This window comes from Mobula hypostoma, chromosome 7 (assembly GCF_963921235.1).
Source record: "Mobula hypostoma chromosome 7, sMobHyp1.1, whole genome shotgun sequence".
In the NCBI taxonomy this organism is placed as follows: Eukaryota; Metazoa; Chordata; class Chondrichthyes; order Myliobatiformes; family Myliobatidae; genus Mobula; species Mobula hypostoma.
Window position 1 is genome coordinate 75,836,493 of NC_086103.1, and position 21,677 is coordinate 75,858,169.

The following is a 21,677-nucleotide window of genomic DNA, read 5'->3' on the forward strand; positions in this document are numbered from 1 at the left end:
AGGATCAGGAAAAGCAGCAGAAGGTTGCAAACTCAGCCAGCTCAACAATGGGCACTAAACACTCAAGGGCACGGTAGCGTAAAAGCCAGGACCAACAAGCTCTGGGACAACTTCTTCCACTGTCACAAAGGGGGCATTGGGAATGGACCCAAATGCAAGACACAGACACTGAATTACAAGGAACAGGACTTGACTAGAGTAGGGACGTGACAGGATACAGACAAGGAGCAGGGACCAGAACGCAGACTTGGGCTTGGACCCTGAGCCAGAGACTGGACAAGGACCCAGAACCTGGGTCTTGCCTTGGGCTCGGGCCACAGAACCAGTCAAGGACATGACATGACTACAGGACAGGAAGCTGGGGTCTTGAGGCTTGAGCTTGGAGACAGTCTGGGGTCTGGGTTCTTGGTCTTGGAATGCGGAGATTGATATCTCAGAGGCTAGAGCTCAGAGACAGACTGGGAACTGAACATCAACATAGAGCCGGGACTTATCCTTCAAAAAACCAGGACTCAACTTCTCCACACCAAGGTGGGTCAGGTCCACTTGTTGGGTAACGGCAGAACAGCCAGACACTACCCAACAGAGGCTAAGACGAGACAAGACAGGTCCCCTCCACCCCCGCAGGGAAACAGCAGAATGGCCTGACTTACCCTACAGAGACAAGGACAAGACAAGGCAAACACCAAAGAATGACAGACAGTTCCATCTCTCTTCAGGGTTGCTCCGAGTTGCAGTTACAGCCTGCAACTTCAGCTGGCTACAGAAACAGCCAGAGCCCTACCTAGCTCAGAGTGGCTGGCAGTCCAAATCCATACCACAATGACAGCTCTGACTACCGATAGCAAGGCTCCATGAAGTGATAGTTCTCCAACACGGCCTAAAGATGGCAATTGGCCACATTAGCCTTCCACCAGCAGGTTGCTCCCAGGGGATCTTGACAAGGCAAATCAGCAGCCCACACTCAACCCCAAGGCCACTTATATTCCAAGCCCCAAGATGGGAATCAGGTGCCTATGATTAACTTAATCAAATGAGGGACAGCTGAAAGACCTGGAGTCCTGAGTCCACGGACTGGACCATGAACCTGAATGAGGACTTCAAGGACCAGACCATGTCATCAGACTGCTTAATTCATGCTGGCACAACTGTATTTCTATGTTATATTGACTATCCTGTTGTACATAATATTTATTTTATGTAAAGGGGTTTCAACTTTTATGTTACTGCAGAGGCTAATTAAAACAGCGTCTGTTATGTTAATCTGGGGAATGCGGCTTTGTTGTGTTAAACGCTGAGAAAGTTTGCGCTAGCAGCTTATTTTGGTTTAGAGGGTGATAAGAGAGTGCTATTAACCAATTGGGATAGTTGTTATGGTTTTGCAGTATTTTAAGATACTGTATGCACGGGGTTTTGGGGCAGAAGGCGGGAGAGCGAGACAGAGGATGGACGAGGTGCTGTGAGTCCGCTAATGGGGTCGGACCCCGAGCGGGACGTTCGGCAAGGAGACAGAGACGGACTCATGTGGAGCGTCTGGTTGACCACCGTTGTTGGTCCCAGGCGGCCAGTCGAGGTGGTCCGAGGGGGTCGCAGGGGAAGAGAAGGTCCTTGAGCTCCAACGGTTTTGTGCACGAAGAGATTGAACTTTGATAAGTGAGGCGCCTTTTATTTTCCTTTTATATTTTATTCTCTTTTAATTATATAGTTCCAGTAATATCAATAAACTGTAAATCATTTAATTGCATCTGGTGTATTGTCTGTTATTTGGGTGGGGTGGGGTACCTCACACAGCATCCACACAAACGAATTATCCAGTTTGGCAGGGCCGAGGGCTGTTTCCCTAGACGACAGCGAGCCGAGCGACCCTGAGGGTGGCCGGGGGGGCTACATTTAAATTACTATAATTGCACACTTAGATGGAGACGTAACATAAGGGTTTTTACTCCTCATGTATATGAAAGATGTAAATAATAAAGTCAATTCAATTCCTGGCCTTCATGAAGAATGGGAAATGTGCCCATCTCCAGGCAGCTGAAGATCCACCCAGGCTTCCTTGCTGCTCCAAAGATGTCAGGACCACCTCACTGTCCCAACCAGCTCCAAGTTCCCAGCATTCCAACTTCCTTCCTACCTCTGTTCTCACCACAGCTCCCCCCTTCTGATCTTGTATCCCAACCCGTCCCACACTGCTTGCTGCTTCCCCTCTTATTACCCTCATCTTTCTCTTCTGACCCCAATCCTTGCTACAGTTTGAACCTCTGCTGGCTCCTCAGCATCACCCTCTTCCTCTGGCCCAACCATCCCGTCTCTGTTGCTGAGCAGTCAATCCTCATCAAAGTCCTCACCCTTGTACCTGTGCACCAACATCTCATCAAGCTGCAGGCCCACCATGTCATCGAGCCTGTCTTCATACTCCCTGCTTCCTTGCCTATTTCTTCGGCAAGGAGCTCTCACCGTTCCTCCCACCCTGCGCCCCAGATGATTCCTTCCCGCCACTCCAAATGCGCAGCTCCCCATTCAGTTCACACAAATTGCAATCTGGTCATCAAACCCGCAAAGGTAGTGCCTTTGTAGTCTACCAGACTGACCTCTATTTTGCAGGGGCCAGACAACAGCTCTCAGGTGTATCAGCCCCTGGGTGATGACCCCAATGACAAACTATATAATCTCCTGCACTGCCATGGATATCATTACATCGGATCTCTCCTCCACCACGTACCTCTAACCTGAAAGTGGTTTAACCCCCTACTTCTTCATTCTTTTACCCAAGATCCACAGGTAGGACTGGCCTGGTAGACCCATTGTTTCTGCCTTCTCTTGCCCCACTAAACAAATCTCCTCATACCTCTCCATAATCCATCTTGTTTTCCCTTGTCCAGCCCCTTGCCACCTCAAACTCTTCATACTTTGGGTAAATTGCAATACCACTACCCCTACTGCCTCATCTTCACTATAGGTGTCCAGCCTTTATACACCTCCATCTTTGTTGTAGCAAGAAACAGATTCTCTCGCCTTTCTACGGCAAAGATGCAAACAGTTCCCCTCCACCAACACTCTCAACCACCTTGAATTTATCCTTAAACAATTTCCCTTTTGACTCCACTCACTATCTACAAATCAAACATGTAGCCATTGGGCCCTAAGTAGACCCCAGCTTTGACTTTTTGTCAGCTACATGAAACAGTCCCTGTTCCAATCCTTCTCCATTAAAATGACGACTGCATTGGTGCTGCAACTGGCACAACCTTTCATTTTTTCTTTAAATTAATGTAGTAGCCACATATCTATTCTGTCCGTTGGAGCTATGTACCTGTTTTCTGTCTGTATCGTCTTTTGTGGCGTGTTTATTACTGTAATCTGTCGTGTGTGCTGGGGCGTGATAGAACAAATGAGTACAGTTCCCTATCCATGCCTAGTTTAGTCTAGTCGAAAGGGGGTAAACCATAAGGGGTGATATGTTTTCACTAGCTACACCAATTTCGTTCAGCTGCTTAGTTACGCTAATTGGGATGCTGTTGGAACGCTAACAGGAACGTTTAGTCTGCTAATTCTGGTACAGCAAATTAGGATGCTAAATTACGCTGATTTGAATTCTAAAATCGCTGTACAGTATCGCTAATTTACTTTCGCTAGTTTTTTTTTTATCACTACAAGATCGTTCATCTTTCCTGGTTTCGTAATGAAGGATTGAAAGTACCTTTCTCGATTTTGGAACTTCGTTATTCTGGAAGCGCGTCAAATAGTATAGATCTCCTGCCTCAAATCCCTGAGAGGCTTTTGATTTCTTTTAAAGTAATCACTCCGTTTTGTCAACAAAAGAAAATTATGCCAAACAAACACCACTCTACGGCAAAGGCTTGCCTCAGGCCCATTGGCGAAATTGCAATCGCAACACTGAGCAAGCAACTGGCTGGAAGTAAAGACCTTTGGTTGATTCAAGCTGTGTACTTGTGGTTTGAACGTAGTTTTGAATGGTCAGCGCCGCTCGTCCATAGGGGGTTCTGTGGTGTTTGCCCGAGGGGTCATCGCTTTGTTTTATTGAAGTGCTGAAATATTTCGGTTGCTGACATGAATTGAAGGTTCTCTGTTCCGTCTGGTTTAAGCGCTCTGGACAGTTTGTTTAATATTTAATCAAATATCGGCGGTGCAGTGGGCGAATAAAGAGTTAATTGCAAGCTGCACAACTAGAGAAAGTAACATGAGTGTATGAAGCATGGAGCTGGCACCAACGACCCTGCAGTTGGGTTTGCAAAAGAGAAATTAAATTTATTCTGAAAGCTTTAGCAGGTAGAATTGAAAGTCCTCAAAAGGTATATAAAACAAACCTGAACAAAATTAAAGGCTCAATACCATCAATTAAGGATCTTTTGGGAAATAGGAAAATGCATCACAAGTGCAATCTTCTCTTAAGGACTTGACTAGTCTCTGAGAAGCTGTTACTAAACAGCATCTCAGATTGATCTCATTACTTCCCAAGGCTGAACAGAAAGAAAGCAGAACCAGTGGTTTTGCAAACTTTGATTTCTAGTCCAGACACCCATGGAGGATATAAAACATTGGTTGACCCAAACATGTTCCTTGAAGGTCATGTTGCTGCAACAAGTGAATACACATCTCACCTTCCACCAAACAATGTTTCTCAAATTCCAAGGCATGTTTTTATATAGCAGAGGACCTACAAGATGACATAGACCAGAGGGTGTCAAAAGTCAGTGCTCAAACTGCAGGTAGAGAATCTTCTGTATCTAATACCCCCTGTGCACAGATTAAAATGGAGGCTGATTTAGCCGCATTAATCACACAGCAACAATTATTGAAGGAGAAGCATGTCCTGGAAGAGCAAGAGGAACAGCTATAGAAAAGAAAGGAGCAGCTTAAGTTGCAGGAAGAAATTGCCACAAAGGTGGTCAAAGTTACTGTGCAAGGGTGGTGAGTGCTAAAAGTGCTCCAGCAGGACAGTCCCATGGTGTGAGTTCCTATATTGAAAAGGCACAGAAAAAAACCTAAAACACTCTATGTTAATGTTGATCCACTTGTTCCTCAAGTGCCTGTGAAACATGAACAAGATCCCCTCAGCCTACACTATTGAGACACTCTGAACCTATATGGTATTGGAGAGCTCAAAGGGTTAACAAGGTCATTTACTTACAGCATGGAAGCACTCTTGTTTCAGACTATAGATAATCAGAATAGTATTATTGACATTATGAGAAAGCAAAATGAAATATCAACTAATTGATACAAAAGCAACATATTTCATCTTTACCTAAAATTCAAATGCTCAATGGCGATTCATTGCAGTATTATGCATTCTTGAGGGCTTTTGAAAATAGTGTTGAAGGCAAGACTGACAGCTATAGAGACTGCCTCTATTTCCTTGAACTGTACACTAGGGGTCGCCCTAGAGAACTTGTCAGAAGTTGCCAGCATGTTGACCCGAAGAAGGGATATCTAAAAGCCAAGACTTTACTACAGGAGAATTTTGGAATATTCTGTCTACCTACAGGAAGCTACCTCACCTGCAAAAGCAAAACTAAGTCACAATATTATTCTGAGGCTAAAGGAAGTAGCTTTGTCACTACTGTGGCCACTGTAAAAGGTAAAGCTAAAACTGAACTTGAAAGGGATAGGTCTCATCAGCCAAAGAGGTTTGTCTGTTCTGTAAGGGTGAGCATGCATTGGACTCGTGCCTTTAGCTGGAGTAAAGGACTCATAGTGAGAAGATTGCCTTCCTTAAAGAGAATGGTGTCTGCTTTGGGTGTTTGTGTACAGGACACATCAGCAAGTTTCTTTTATGCAAAGTATGCAGTGGCAAACATCCCAGCATACTTCATATTCACTCTAATGAAAAGGGTGCAGAATCAAAACAAGCTTTGAAAGAATCAGATTCAGCAGTGAGTAGTGTCCGGGTATCTAATGACCTTACAGGGATTGGTGATGGATAGTTCCAGCACAAGCGAAGTCTAAGAAGAGTAACAAGACAGTGGTTACTTATGCTTTCTGAGACCAAGGAAGTACAGCAGTGTTCTATACAGTGGGCCTCACAAACAAGCTCAACCTCACAGGAAAAAGGACACGCATTCTGTTATGCACCATGGGTCAAGAGAAGATCATGAGCAGTGATATTGTTTCAGAATTGGAAATGGTTGGCTTAGATGATGAAAACTATTATGAACTACCTCACATCTACAGTATATGCAGGGAAGTATGCCTGACCACAAAGGAAACATTCCATGACAGAGGGATTTCCAGGGATAGTTTCAGCTGAAACATGTTCTTTTGTCAGAGATTGATTCAGAAATTGGGCCGCTTTAGGGACAAATATCCCTAAAGCATTGGAGCTGTTGCCCGTGCTTCACAGTGTTAATGATGTACCCTATGCAATTGGAACTATGTTGGGTTGGACACTGAATGGACCACTGAAAGGAGACCATGGTTTTGGAAAAGACGGTGCATGGCCAGAGCTGACCATTAATAGGACCTTAGTTTTGAACTTGGATGAGCTGTGGCAGCGGCATTTCCAGGCAGACTTCCCTGGATGCAGTCAGGATGAACAACCTGGTTTGTCAAGAGAAGACCACAAGTTCATGGAGTTGGTTACAAATTCCACAAAACTGGTGGATGGCCATTACCAAATTCATTTACCTTTGAGAAAGAAAAAGATCAACATGCCAAATAATAGTAAGATTGCTGAGCAGCATGCTCTAAATCTAAGAGGATTAAGAAGGATTTGTCATTTCACACTGACTACACAGCTTTCCTGAAAGATGTAATCTCCATAGATTATGCTGAAAGAGTGCCAGCAGAGGATCTGGAATGCAGTGATAGGAAAGTCTGGCATATTCCACATCATGGTGTTTACCACCCCTAAAAAGGGAATCTTTGTGTTGTTTTTTGACTGTGGAATGACTGTTCAGGAAATACCCCCATTTTTTCTAATTTATTTTTTATTGAAGTTCATCATCAAACAAACATTTCCATAAGATGTATTTCAGATATTGTACATATATATCATATAATCATATTTGCACAAATCTCCACATAATATTTGTCTGACATATACATCTATAAAAAAGAGAGGAAAGAAAGAACAAGCAAAAAGAGAAAACTATGTACAAGTAGGGAGTTTTTTTTTTACAACATATTCATTGATTTGTCAGAATAAAATCAGGCCTATGACATGTTATGTAGTTGAACCATTTTTCCCAGTATGAATCAAATTGTTCCAATTTATGATTAACAGATGCTGTTTTCTCTATTTTGTAAAAGTCTATTGTAATTTCCATCCATGCGTTTAAAGTTGGGCTCTCCTGTGATAACCATTTCCAGCCACCAGCAGTATATTCATTAAATATTTATCTCTTTTCAACCGTTCTTGAGGTACATACCCAAAATATATGGTCTTACTTTTGAAGGGTATTTCACATTTAAAGATGTCTTGTAGGGCATTGTGTATCCCACTCCAACAGTCTTTGATAACGGGGAAATCCCAGAAAATATGATAATGGTTTGCATTTTGATTTCCATGATTTCTCCAGCAAACGGGGAGGTTACTATCATAATGGGATTTCTGAGAGGGTGAAATAAAATATCTTATCAAGTTTTTCCATCTAAACTCCCTCCATTTCTGTGAACTGGTACACTTCCATTGATACCTCCATATTATTGTCCAGTCTTCCTCAGATGTAATTATCCCTCCTTCCTTCTTCCATTTTGTTTTAATGTATGAAGTCGAATGTGCTTTAAGGTTTGACAAACCCTTATACACGCTTGAAATGATTCTACTACCATTATGCTTTTCTAAATAGCTCTTATCAAACATGTACTTGTCTTGGTTACATTTTTAACCCAACCCTTAATGCTCCGTTTTCACAGGGAACAGATCTTACTAGCTCACTGATTGGAGTCATAACCAGGTTCAGAAAGAACCAGTGGTGACCGTGGCAAATATTGAATCAACGTTTCATCAGGTTAAAGTACCAGTGGAAGATGTAGATCTGCTGAGGTTTCTCTAGTGGCCTGACGGTGAACTCAGACGAGATATGGCAGACTTCAGAATGGTGCTACATTTCTTTGAGCAACTTAATCACCAAACAGTGCCAGTTTTGCTCTTGAGAAATGTGCATAAGGAAAATGATGAAAAGTTCAGCCATGAGTCAGTGGATAAGGGTTTGCTTCTCTGTTGATGTCTGCCTTGTGTCAATGCCTTCTGAGGAAGAAGCGGTGGCCTTGTATCCATTTGGGCTAAAGGTGGCATTCAATTCGCAACATGAATAAGCAACATAGTGTGCTAGCAGTAATACCAGAAGAGCAAAGAATGAGATATCTGAAGGATCTGGATTTGAATCAAGATATATCTTCAGTGGAGAGTACTGGGTTTGCCATGGTGGATACAGTCTGATATTCTCAAGTTGAATATCATGACCAAGACAGACTGCTCACCAGAAGGGGGATCCTCTCCACAGTTACTTCCGTCTATGATCCTTTAGGAATCCAGGGGCACTAGTGCTAAGACGATCTTACAAGATCTATGAAAGTAAGGGCTTAGCTGGGATGACACTATACCAACATCAGTTGCTCATGAGCAGACAAGCTGGCTCTAAGAACTCTGCCAGTTGAAAGTCATTGAGTTTGTTAGATGTTTGAACCCCCTAGATTTTGGAGAAGTTGCTGCTGCAGTTACACCATTTAATAGTTGCAAGCGAAACTGTTTATGGAACAGTGACCTACCTATTGTAGCACAACATGTACTCTCAGGTGCACAGTGCTCTCATCATGGGAAAATCTAGGGTAGCTTTGTTGAAGTTAGCTTCCATCCCTTGTATGGAACTCACCGTTACTAAAGATGGTAAGCCATATGGACACATTGTGGAGGAAGGAGTTGCAAATGCAACTTCAGGACTCGCTGTTTTGGACTGATAGCACTTCTGTGCTGAAGTACAGCAGGAATAAAACTTCCAGGTTCTGAACCTTCATTGCAAAGTTTCATAAATTCTTAAGGTCTCATAGGCATTTCAATAGAGGTATCTAAACATTTCAAGCAACTGGCAGATGCAGCCTTGAGAGGGTTGAAGGTGAAAGCAGTCCTGAAGAATTAAACATGGTTCTCAGGGCCTTAGTATCTTCTTTGGCCTGAAATGGAATGGCATGTGAATCCCCATTGTTCTGGAGAACTTCTGCTAGATGATCCAGAAGTCTAAAGGAGAATTACAATGAATGCCATGCAGATTTAAGAGGATGCCATGTATAAGCCATCAATCTAGCCTTTGACACGTTTGAGGAAAACAGTGGCCTGGACTCTTAGATTTACAAACCTTTTGTTTCTTAGTTGGAAGAGGAAGCAAGTGCACATCACTCTTGCTCAGTCTGACTTGGATGAAGAACAAGGGTATTGTCTGGAAAGCGTGATTAAGAAGACCAAAGGTCAGATTGGCCAAGATTGTCTCTCAGTGGGGGAGCTCAGAAAGACTGAAATGGAGCTCATTGTGTTTTGCCAAAGAAAGGAATTTCCAAATGAATACTTAAGTTTGCAAAGGAGAGAAAGTGTAAAAAGAACCAGCCATATTTTCAAGCTCAATCCAGCACTTGGAGATGGTGTTGAGAGTTCGTGAGCGGCTTAGTGGGCAGCTATGCCTGAAGAGTCTAAACACCCTGTTATACTGGCAAAGGATCTCCATATCTCAGACCTCATTCTGAGGTATGTACATCAAGAAGTGGGACATAATGGCTGTAACCACATTATCCAGTTTGCAGCAAAAATAATGGATTCCTGGTGCTCATACAACTATAGGAAGAATTTTGTCTAAGTGCGTTGTTTGTCGATGGTTGCACACAGCTCCAGGATGCCAGCACGTTGCAGATCTACCTCTGGACAGGGTCTCTCCAGATATACCCGTTTACATGTGCAGGAGTGGACTACTTTGGACCTTTTGAGATGAAGAGCATAAAGTGAAGAGGTATGGGGTCATAAAACTAGACAGGTAAATATGAACTGTTCACATTGAAGTGGCATCTCTAGGCACAGATTCTTTTGCTAACGCACATCCAAGCTTTCTAGCAAGATGAGGACAAGTTCGTGAACTGCACTTGATAATACAACAAACTTTGTTGGAGCTGAGCCTGAGTTGCAAGAAGCCATTGAGAAGTGTAATCCTTCACAGATCAGTGATGTCATCCTTCAAAAAGGAATAAAATGTATTTTTAACCCCCAGCTGGTTCACATCATGGAGGAACGTGGGAGAGATTGATCAGTTCTGTACAAAAGGTCCTCAATTCCACTATGAAGGGATAGAGTCTTCATGAAGAGTGTTTCCACACAGTCCTTTGTGAAGTAGAAGCTATTATCAAAGGTCCTCCAATTACTAAAGCATCCCCCAATCCCAATGATTTGGAAGCACTAACAACTATCTGTTGCTTCAGAAGACCTCACCATCCTTACCATCAGGAGAGTTCCAAAAGGAAGACAGTTATGTTCATCCTCAATGGAAGCAGGTCCAATACATGTCAAACTTGTTTTGGAAACGGTGGGTTAAGGAGTATTTACCAGTTACAGGAACATCAGAAGTGGTCAGGTATAAAATGCCATTTTCTCTCAGGAAACATTGTGCTTATAGTTGACAACACAGTGCCTCAAAACTCATGGATCATGGGATTTGTGTGACAGCTGAGTATCAAGACCAGCTATCTGGACAGGCCCATCACCAAGGCCTGTCTTCTACAGGAGGCGGAAGTTTGAAGATCTGCAACTGTAGAAGCTTCATGACTTTGACTTGGCAGAGTGGTGGTAAAGGTCACTCTGTACTGGGCTAAGTGCTGGTAACCTCTTGTTAGAGTGATTTTTGGGTTTAGGTCATTTACAGTTAGCAAATGGCTTTGGCTAACAATCTTCTGTTCCTTGAGAATGTATTGTGGATTGAATTTGGAACAATGCATTTCCTAAAAGCTGTGAATTCCAGTCCACAGATGATGCTGGCGTCTGTGGGTTGGATGTGAATAAGATGGTGTGAAGTTTGTACGTAGTTTCAAAGAAAGCATTATCTGTACTTTGTAAATATGGAATCGTCCTTTGTGTTTAGCAAATAAATATCAAGCCCCATGTTGGGCCAGCAGACCTTTGCACTGAAAGTGCCTCCATATGATGCCTGCTGTATGTGGTTTTGTCGAATAAAGCAGCTGCTTTGTATCTACCAGTAACTCTCTCCAGTGATTTCATTCACACAGCACCTCTGGCCCAGATGACTCTTACATGACTTGACTGCAAGAAATTTGTATAAATGGTAAGATGTTTGTCCTTGAAGATATATGTCTCCTATTTTATAAGGATGTAGTTGTAAATATTATACGGTAATCTATCACATGGGTTGGGGTATAGTAGAAGCAAATGTGTATAGGTAGTCTATTTGAGAGGAGGCAAGGCATGGCGTGATATTTTTCGCTAGTTACACTAATATAGTTTGACCGCTTAGTTACGCTAATTGGGATGCTGTTGGAATGCTAAAATACACTGATTTGAACACTGTATCACTAATTTAGTTTCCTTAGTTTATTATCACAAGATTGTTCATCTTTGCTGGTTTTGTAATAAAGGATCAAATGTACCTGTTTCGATTTTGCAAGTACATCATACAGTGTCAATCTAGGTTAGTCTCTCAGCATTTTTTTGGCAAGTTTTAAAGTAACCACTACAGTCAAGTTTGCATCACCTTCTACCCTGCTCTCAAATTCACATGGACCATTTCTGTAACTTCTGCTGATTTTAAGTTCAGTTACTACCTGGAAATTTAAAAATCCCTCAATCCCATAATTAATTGTATACTGTCTTCCAATCCTGTTCTTTCAGTCTCTATCTTCAGTACTTTCTGACCACAGCTTTTGAAGTTATGCCTCTTACATGAAGAAACTACATCAAAACCGCAAGTTTCAAGCATACTTCTGTTAAGATGATTGATACAAATCCCTCTGACGTAACATTTGCAATTGCCCTTTATGATAATCTCTCTCCCCCTTTAGGCTATCAAACACATTGAGTAACCATTTTGCTAAGAAATTAACCTTAAGCAACCTATAACTTGACATTTCATCTCACATCTTCAGTCACATTCCTAAGATCACTAGCCTCAATATCATTCAAAATTCACCTCCACCTTCAAGAACCATTTCTCCCTGGCACATGCTTGCTGAACACTGACAAACTAGACCTTAATTTTCAACCTAGTTTCATACTTAAAATTCACTCTTCCCCCCTTTTCTCAAGTTACTCATCATTTTACATAACCTGACCTCCACCATCCGCCTCACAACCTCATCATATCATTGGGGTACTGTACAGGCACCCCCAGACTCACATCGAATGATTCAGAAACAGCCTCTTCCTTTCCACCATTAGATTTCTAATAGTCCAAAAACACTACATTGTTACTTTTTACAATATTTGTTTTTGTAATTTATAGTAACTTAATATTTTTGTGCTGTACTGCCGCTGCAAAACAAATTTCGTGTCCAGCGATAATCAGTCTGATTTGATCCCATTTTAACATTACTTTTATATTAATAATACTCTGCCAGGATTAACTGCTACAGCAACACACACAAAATGCAACAGGCCAGGCAGCACCTAAGGAAGAGTAAACAGCTGAGACCCTTCATCAGGACTGAATTTTTAGCATCTGCAGATTTTCTTGTGTTTGTGTTAACTGCTACAATGTAATTGTGGGTTTCTTTTTGAGGGGCTTGTTAAATTTTTGCCTTTTGCTCTTTTATAGATCAAATTTATGATTCAGTTCTGAATGGTTGACATGCACAGTAAATTAAGATAGGCTTCATGGGCCTCGCACTATTCCATTAAGAAAACACATGAAACAATATAAACCAGCCTTTTCTCTGGACAAAAGTTACTAAAACGTTTGTTTGTTGTAATATATAGTACCAGTTAGTGAGCGTGGTTGACACTTCACACATACACTCAGCTGTTGCCCTACATTCCTACATGATTAAATATAATGATGGTGTAACACTTTTTTTCGAAGCTGTTTAAATTATAGTACATTTAAAGTCACTTAATATACTGGTGGGCTTTGTCATCAGAAGCAGTTGTAAATAAATCAAGTGGACAGAAATATTTTCTTTAAATTTTAATAAGAATATTGAAACCTAAATCAGCCCTTCACAAAATGCTTGCAGTAAATGAAGACAAGTATTCTACATTATGTGACAGTATTTTTTTTCTTAATTTTATCCTTTTATTAAAAAGTCACAACAGCTTACATATCAACAAAAACATCAGATTTACGAACGGTACTATGGTACCTGCCCAAAAAAAAAACAAAATACACACTTCTAGAGACAGTTTTGGTTTTAAATACTGAATCCTGGAAGCAGTCTGTTTGGGAAAAAAAGTGGGTACTGTCAAATCTGAACGAATGCCAAAGCCGGAAGTCTGTCATGTGCTGACAGTTGGTATCATCAAGGGTAAAGTCCACATTTTGTGCTCATTTTTCCTTTGAGATCTGGTTACGTTTTAAGACTGCAGAGGGCTTGGCCATATACACCGACCCTCTACGAAGTTAAAAGGTGGTGAAATATGCTGGAAGATGTGGCAGACCTGTAAAACCTTCCCCAATGAGTATGATTTTTTTGTCACCCTGCACACTTTTGTGTTTTTCTTTCAATGCTGTAAATAGTGCAAAATATTACTACACAGCTGAACCTCACTGACTCAGAGTTGATTTAATTCATTAAGAGTGGAGCTTAAGGTAAAAATCATCATCGCAAGGAAAAAGAAAAACTCTTTTGATGGGAGTTTACAGGCAACTGAATACAAAAAGTAGAAGTTATATCCCTACAATGTCCTGCTAATATGTCCCAATAACAAGTTTAGGATTCCTACATAGAAGTGAAGAATAATTCTCAGGTAGAAGTAAAATATCACAATTTTTATTTTTAAAGAGAAAGTTGAGAACTCAAGATATGTGTTGATTATTTCCATGACTCTTAGAATGGCAATCTGTCAAGTGGAATCCAAACACAAACATAATAAATAATGCAGTAAACTAGATTTAAAATGAAAAATGTGTAATGTCTCTGGATAAACTCATTTTACTTCATTATATGGATAGGTCGGGTGATCAGATATGCATTCTGAGCCTCACTTCCCTCATCATTCTTCATCCTGGCTCTTGCCGGGTTGAAGATATTTCTGCCCTTCTATTCAACAGAACACTCCAAGCCACACTTTCATTCACATATGTGCACGAAGGAAACTGCCAGCACTAAAACAAAACTTTCCAGAATAAAACTATTGATTCATACCCTTGATCAACTAAGTATCATCACCCTGATTTCAGGGTTCATAAAAGCTATGTTCTATTAAAAACAAAAAATCCTAATGATTGAATAAAATAATTTCCAACTTTGTTTCATAATGAAACTCAACATTGATAAATACCATCGCAAGAGTCAAGGGATTAATCAAGATGCATCAAGTTCTTAATAGTCCTCTTGAAGATTTGTCTACTTACAATAGGAATACTGAACCTTTGATAATTGGTAAAGGAACAGGAAACTGGAAACTGGAAATACTTCTCAGACATCTGGATAAACGGGAGTCCTGCTTAACCAAGACTAGTTTAACCACCAAGTATTACCTTACAGTTCAGCATTTGATCTGTAATGGAAATCAGATGAAACGAGAGATAGACTGCTTCGATTTTTTTTTGATTATAGTTTGTTCAGTTAGAGTCAGAATGCATGTTTAAATATCTTTGTCCTGATAACAAACAACGAAAGGCTCAGGGACTAAGGAGGGAGGCATAATGCTGCAGCAATAGTGCTGATGCCTCACAGATTCAAGAGACTGGGCTCAATACTGATTGCCAGTCCGGTCTATGTGGAGTTTGCATGTTCCCTGTGTGATTACATGGCTTTCTAGGTACACTAGTTTTGTTCCTTATCACAAAGACATGGTGGTAGCATAATTGGTTACTATAAATTACTCCTAGTCTAGGAGATAGGAGAATCGGGGAAAATCAATGGGCATGCAGGAGAGACTGGTTTACAAGGAATACCAATAGAAGAATGAGTTTGTGGGAAAATGCTAAAAACTGGCATAGACTTGATGGGCTGAATGGCTTCCTATGTTGAAAGATATTAAAAATAATTTTTGAGGGGGTCATGACAGTTTGAAGAGCTTATTAAATGTTTTAATCAAATCAATATTGCATGAGTATTTCTCCACATGTTAACAGTTAAAAAGAAATCAATTCAGAGGTATTACTTTAATTGCAGCTGACTCCAGTTTAGTATTGAGATTTTGTTTTGTCACTCAAGATCTCCACGTGGCAAACCCTCAAATTACGTGCACTTAATCCTTCCTTACTACCCAGTTCACTGTCTGATGTTTGACAATGAAACTGACATTTCTCCAGATGATTTAACTAAATTTCAACTTTAAACAAGGGAACTCAACTCACGTTAGAGCCAACAGGACCCGATTCTCTGGGCTGCATGGCCCAACATCTTGCTGACAGAAACATTACGAGTATGCCTCGCAAATAAACTGACAGAGGAAAATGAGGCATTGAAATCTTGTCTGCATTCTCTATGCTTTCAGGTGAAGGTACATACTACAGCAGAAAATGAGGCACTGAAATCTTGTCTGCATTCTCTACGCTTCCAGGTGAAGGTATATACTGCAGCAGAAAATGAGGCATTGAAATCTTGTCTGCATTCTCTATGCTTCCAGGTGAAGGTACATACTGCAGCAGGTCAGTCAAAAAGATTTATTTGGAAAGAGATTGCTTCTTTATATAGTAAAATAACTTGTTTATAAATATCTGCAGTTGAGACAAAAATCCATCTTAGAAAATGAAAAACAAAGTTAATTTCAGACAGTTTTACATTTCTAAAACCTTAACATCCACAGACTTGAACAGAAATCCAATTCTGCCTCCCATCTCTGTTTGCGATTGGGGCCTGGCGGGAATGGATAACGAGTGATGCAGATATTACTCCAAATTATAAATTGTAACATGTTAACTCGTATCGCTTCACCTGATTTAGCAGTTTGTTTTTGATTCCAGTAAGTTCTAGCTGTAACTATGAGTGCCCAGGAACTACACAGAAACAGCTTGGTAACAACGAGTCTCTGGAATGTTGTAAAGATCTTTAAGAAAATTAAACTTAAATAAAACCAGGGATCACTTGACCATAGTTAACGTGAGCCAACAAAAAGTCTTGCTGTCCCTTTAAACTTACTCTTCTTTCTGGGAACATGAGAATGTTATAACCATGGGCTATGCTACTTCTATAAGATCACTTCTCATTAACCCAGTACTTTGTATGAATATGGATAAAGTAAGGGGAAAGGGTCCTTTTGTTTAAATATAACCACTAACTCAGTGCAAAACTAACTACAATGTGACACTCTCCCAAATCTTCTGTTTCTACAGCTTGCTGCAGAAAACAGCGAAGCTGATACTACATTTCACTGTGATAATGTGGTGAATTTTTATTGAACATTTTAACTTCCACCAAAACATCCTTTCCATTTTTAAATGCATGTAATTCTTAATGAGCATATGTTACAGAACAGTTCCTCTGAGTCACTGATTTCCATTCAAGGCTCCTCTATGACTTGCCCAGTCTGGGTTCCTCAGCCTTCAAAGTCCCAACAGCATCTTTCACAGCATGATAGATAATGTTCTTCACCTGATTAATGACAATAAACTTCATTCTTAGTTATGGTTTACACAACTGAAACTTCAACATGAACATTCAGATTATTAACAGACATCTTAAAATAATGGTGAAAAAACAACTTAACAGTTAAAGAGGAAAAATAATAAATGCCTCGAGTACCTCACATATTCAGTACCCCCTCTGATAGTTCCTTTAGCCAATTTAGCAGCAAATAACCTCAGCCTTGGTGGGTGATTCACCAGCAGACTGATTCCACAGGCAACTGTGACCATGAGCAGGTTAACTATTCCAGAACAATTAAAAGGTCTCTGCAGAAAACCCCACCATCACAGAGGGGCAATGTTCCTAGAAGACAGTTTGTATCTCAATTTTATGTAACATAAAGCCATTTCCCCCCATTAAAGTGGAGATGTGTTCTTGCAGGATGTTTCTCTCTCACACATTAATTCACTTTACTGGCAATGGCAAAGTGATCCAGTGCTATTATTTAACAGCCTAGGCCAACATTAGATTCAGAATGGACAAGGCTTGTGCTAAAAGAAATAACAAGATCTGTCAGTTACTAGTCACTCAATGCCGTGGGGAATTAAGAACTGGATATGATTGGGTTGGCTGCCACAACCAGGTCCCTCTTTTGCTATGGCCTCTCTAGACCAAACACAAATAAAGAGACGTCTCCATCTGCAGTGTTAGTGAGACATTGCTGTGCTCTTTAACTGAATGCATTCCCTTTCTTGGGCAATACTTGTGGATTAGGAAAGAGTTTAAGTAGTGAGGATATCAAGGAAATGGATGGCACTTGAGGATCAGGACTCATGGGAGAAAGGTGGTGTAGGAGTCCAAAATGTTATGGGTTAAAGCAAGGTGATAGTAGAAGTGGAGAAAAGACTGAGGGATTATTTTAAGGAGCTGGCTATAGCTACTATAGCACCCCCGCACCCCCCCCCCCCAAATGCAGTGCATCACAGATGAAGCATGTGACAGCAATGTACTCTGATGCATTTACTCAGGTCCTTGGACTACAGAGGGCATGTTAAAGGAAGTAGGCTGTGACCGCCAACCAAAGTGATGTGTTGATGTTGTATACAAATCTGACTGTCCCACAGCATCAAGTGATAAAAATAAAACACAAAATTTATTGTTTCTTTTGCATTTTGTGTTTATTTACAGTACCTTGAAAAAGTATTCTGCTCCACAACTATTTAACATTTTACCGTATCAATTTCTAAATCTAAAATATATGAAGGATTTTTGAGCTAATCTACACTTTACATCATGTCAAAACAAAAGAAAAATTCCAAAACCTGTCAACAATTTACCAAAAATTAGAAGCCAGAATTGTGAGGCTGAAAAACTATTCATCCCCTTTGTAATTATTACACTAACGCTCCTCAGGTGCAATACTATGTATTACCTTACCCAGTGGTCCCCAACCTCCGGGCCGCGAAGCATGCAGGGGTGCAGTGGTAGCTGGAGCGCACCCAGCACACCTTTAAGAAAAAAGCCGAAATAAACATGCTAATTAATTAGGTGTTACGCCCGGCACGTAAATGTCGGCCCAGATCAGAGGTGATTGCTGATTTCACTTGCTCTACGCAATGTTCACTCCTCTTTCTAGGGCGCTGGAGCCTTTAGCTGTTCCATTGTTTGGTCAATTTAAACACCAGCCCAGACAGGCTGAAAAGACTGGGCTGTCAGATTCGACGTGACACGTTGAATCTACACAAACTTCTAATAAAGTATAGGTGCTGCCATGCTTTCTTTGTAATGACAGTTACGTGCTGGTCCCAGGACAGATCCTCTGACACTTTTCAGAGAGAGAAACGTCGATCCTTAATGCCGAAGAATTTAAAGTTATTGACCCTCTCCACCTCAGTTCCTCTAATGAAGACTGGCTTCTGGGCAGCACCTAATTAATTAGCTTGTTTATTTTGGCTTTTTCCTTAAAGATCTGCTGGGTGCGTTCCGGCTACCGCTGCACCCCTGCATGCTTCACGGCCCGGAGGCTGGGGACCACTGACCTTACCAACTCACCCGATTTGTTGATGTAGAAAACTGGAGGATCATCTGAATAAGTACCTCCCCCCCCCCCCCCAAAGGTCCAACAGTACAGTAGATTTTCAACAGACCAAGACAAAAGCGCATTTAAGGTGAGTCAGGGAAATGATAATAAAGCACAAACCCGTAGAAGAGGACAAGGCTATCTCAAAGACACTGAAATACCTCTCAGTTCAGTGCAGTCCATTGTAAAACGTGGGAAAAATATGAAACCACAGTCTCACTGCCTAAGTGAGGCCACCGCTCTAAATTTAGTCGCCGGAGAAGAATGGCACCTGTAAGAGAGCCAACTGGGATGCCAATAGTCACTCTAAGTGAACTGCAGAGTTCAGTAGCTGCAACTGAAGATGAAGTTCATGGCTCCATAATCTCTAAAGGCCTTGCGCAAAAAGGGTATTTATGGAAGAGTGGCAAGGAAGAACCCCTGGCTAAACAAAAAAAAAACATTTCTTTGCCTGTAAAGACTTGGCAAGGTGTCACTTAAAAGATACTGTATAGATGTGGAAGAAGGTCTTGTGGTCAGATGAGACTAAAGTGGAACTTTTTGTCCTCTACACTGAGCGGTACGTTGGGCATAAATCTAATACTGTACACCAGCCAGTAACACCACCCCTAATGTGAAGTATGGTGGAGGTAGTATCATGCAATGGGTATGTTTTTTAGCAGCAGGGACTGGAAATCTGGTCAGGATTGATGGGAAGATGAATACTGCTAAATACAGAGAGATCATGGATAAAAACCTGCTAGCCTCTGCCAGAAAGCTTAAACTGGAGAGAAAGTTTGTCTTTCAGCAGGAAGTGACCCAATTCAAACTGCCATAGCAATCGTGGAGTGGCTTTAAATGAAGAAAATTCATGTCCTTGAATGGTCCAGTCAGTCTTGACCTTAATAAGATCGAACATCTCTGGCAAAACCTTAAGACTGCTGTCCACCACCACTCCCTAACTAACCTGGCACAGCTTGAGCAATTTTACAAGGAGAAATAGGCAAACCTTGCTCCATCATGTGATGCAAACCTAATAGAGACTTATCCAAAAAAGATTACTGGCCATAATAGCTGCGAGGGATGGTTCAACTGTACTGAAAAGGGGGATGAATACTTTTTAATGGCTGACATTTCAGTATTTGAATTTGTAGTTTTTCATGCTTTACAATTTTCACTGTTTTTAGGGCACAACTATGAAAAAAGGTGATTCACAAATAAAAATCCCTGGTTGTATTACTCACTTATGTGAACACAGTGTTGGGAAGCTGAATATTTTTACAAGGCCCGGTACGTAAACTCGGTAACAGCAAATCTCCAGCACGGAAGTCATTCTTACAACTTGGCTGCTGATGTAAGGGATGGCTGTAGAATGCATGGGACCAGTGGCAAAGAGCAGACTGGTCCGGAACAAGGTATCCCCCTGTTTTGAGATGCATTTGTATTCAAGTAGGAGTTTATTTCAAAATAGATAAATTTATTGGCACTTGGACCTACGTCTTATTGGTACCATATGACCAAAAGACAGAGGAGCAGATTTAAGCCATTCTGCTCAAGTCTACTCTGCCATTTCGTCATGACTGATCCATTTCCGTCTTAACCCCATTCTCCTGTCTTCTCCCCATAACCTTCCATGCACTGGCTAATCAAGAATCTATCAACCTCCACCCAATGAGTTGGTCTCCACAGATTCACCACCCTCTGGCTAAAGAAATTGCTCCTCAATCTGTTTTAAACCGATGTCCCTAGAGTCTGAGGTTGTGCCCTCTAGTCTTAGACTCCTACACTGTAGGAAATATCCTCTCCACATCTATATCTAGGCCTTTCAACATTTGATAGATTTCAATGAGATCACCCAACATTCTTCTAAGTTCCAGGAAGTACAGACGCAGAGCCATAATGTTCCTCATTGTTAACTTTTTCGTTTCTGGCGTCATTCTAGAGAACCTCCTTTGAACCCTCTCCAATATCAGCACATCCTTTCTTAAACAAGGGGCCTAAAACTGCTCACAGTACTCCATGTGAGGCCTCAACAGTGCCTCAAAGCCTCAGCATTACATTCTTGGTTTTATATTCCAGTCCTCTTCAAAATGAAAGCTAACATTGCATTTGCCTTCCTCACCATAGTCATAGTCATATTTTATTGATCCCGGGGGAAATTGGTTTTCGTTACAGTTGCACCATAAATAATAAATAGTAATAGAACCATAAATAGTTAAACAGTAATATGTAAATTATGCCAGTAAATTATGAAATAAGTCCAGGACCAGCCTATCGGCTCAGGGTGTCTGACCCTCCAAGGGAGGAGTTGTAAAGTTTGATGGCCACAGGCAGGAATGACTTCCTATGACGCTCAGCATTGCATCTCGGTGGAATGAGTCTCTGGCTGAATGTATTCCTGTGCCCACCCAGTACATTATGTAGTGGATGGGAGACATTGACCAAGATGGCATGCAACTTAGACAGCATCCTCTTTTCAGACACCACTGTGAGAGAGTTCAGTTCCATCCCTACAACATCACTGGCCTTACGAATGAGTTTGTTGATTCTGTTGGTGTCTGCTACCTTCGGCCTGCTGCCCCAGCACACAACAGCAAACAAGATGGCACTGGTCACCACAGGCTCGTAGAACATCCTCAGCATCGTCCGGCAGATGTTAAAGGACCTCAGTCTTCGCAGGAAATAGAGACAGCTCTGACCCTTCTTGTAGACAGCCTCAGTGTTCTTAGACCAGTCCAGTTTATTGTCAATTCGTATCCCCAGCTATTTGTAATCCTCCCAACATGTCCACACTGACCCCCTGGATTGAAACAGGGGTCACCGGTACCTTAGCTCTCCTCAGGTCTACCATCAACTCTACCTGCAAGTTAACCTTCAGGGAATCTAGCATGAGGACCCCCAAGTCCCTTTGCACTTTAGATTTTTGAATTTTCTCCCCATC

At 41.3% G+C, this 21,677-nt stretch overlaps 1 protein-coding gene across 2 annotated transcripts in view; it reads right to left on the reverse strand.

The window, feature by feature from the left end:
- Positions 1-13,130: 13,130 nt before the first annotated feature.
- LOC134349392 (lysine-specific demethylase 3B-like) overlaps positions 13,131-21,677 on the reverse strand; it is a 130,421-nt gene continuing 121,874 nt past the window's right edge. For both annotated transcript variants that reach the window (XM_063053623.1, XM_063053622.1), the window contains one exon: positions 13,131-16,704. In XM_063053623.1, the coding sequence (XP_062909693.1) occupies positions 16,624-16,704 (81 nt within the window). In that variant the 3' untranslated portion in view covers positions 13,131-16,623. The remainder of the gene's footprint in view (positions 16,705-21,677) is intronic.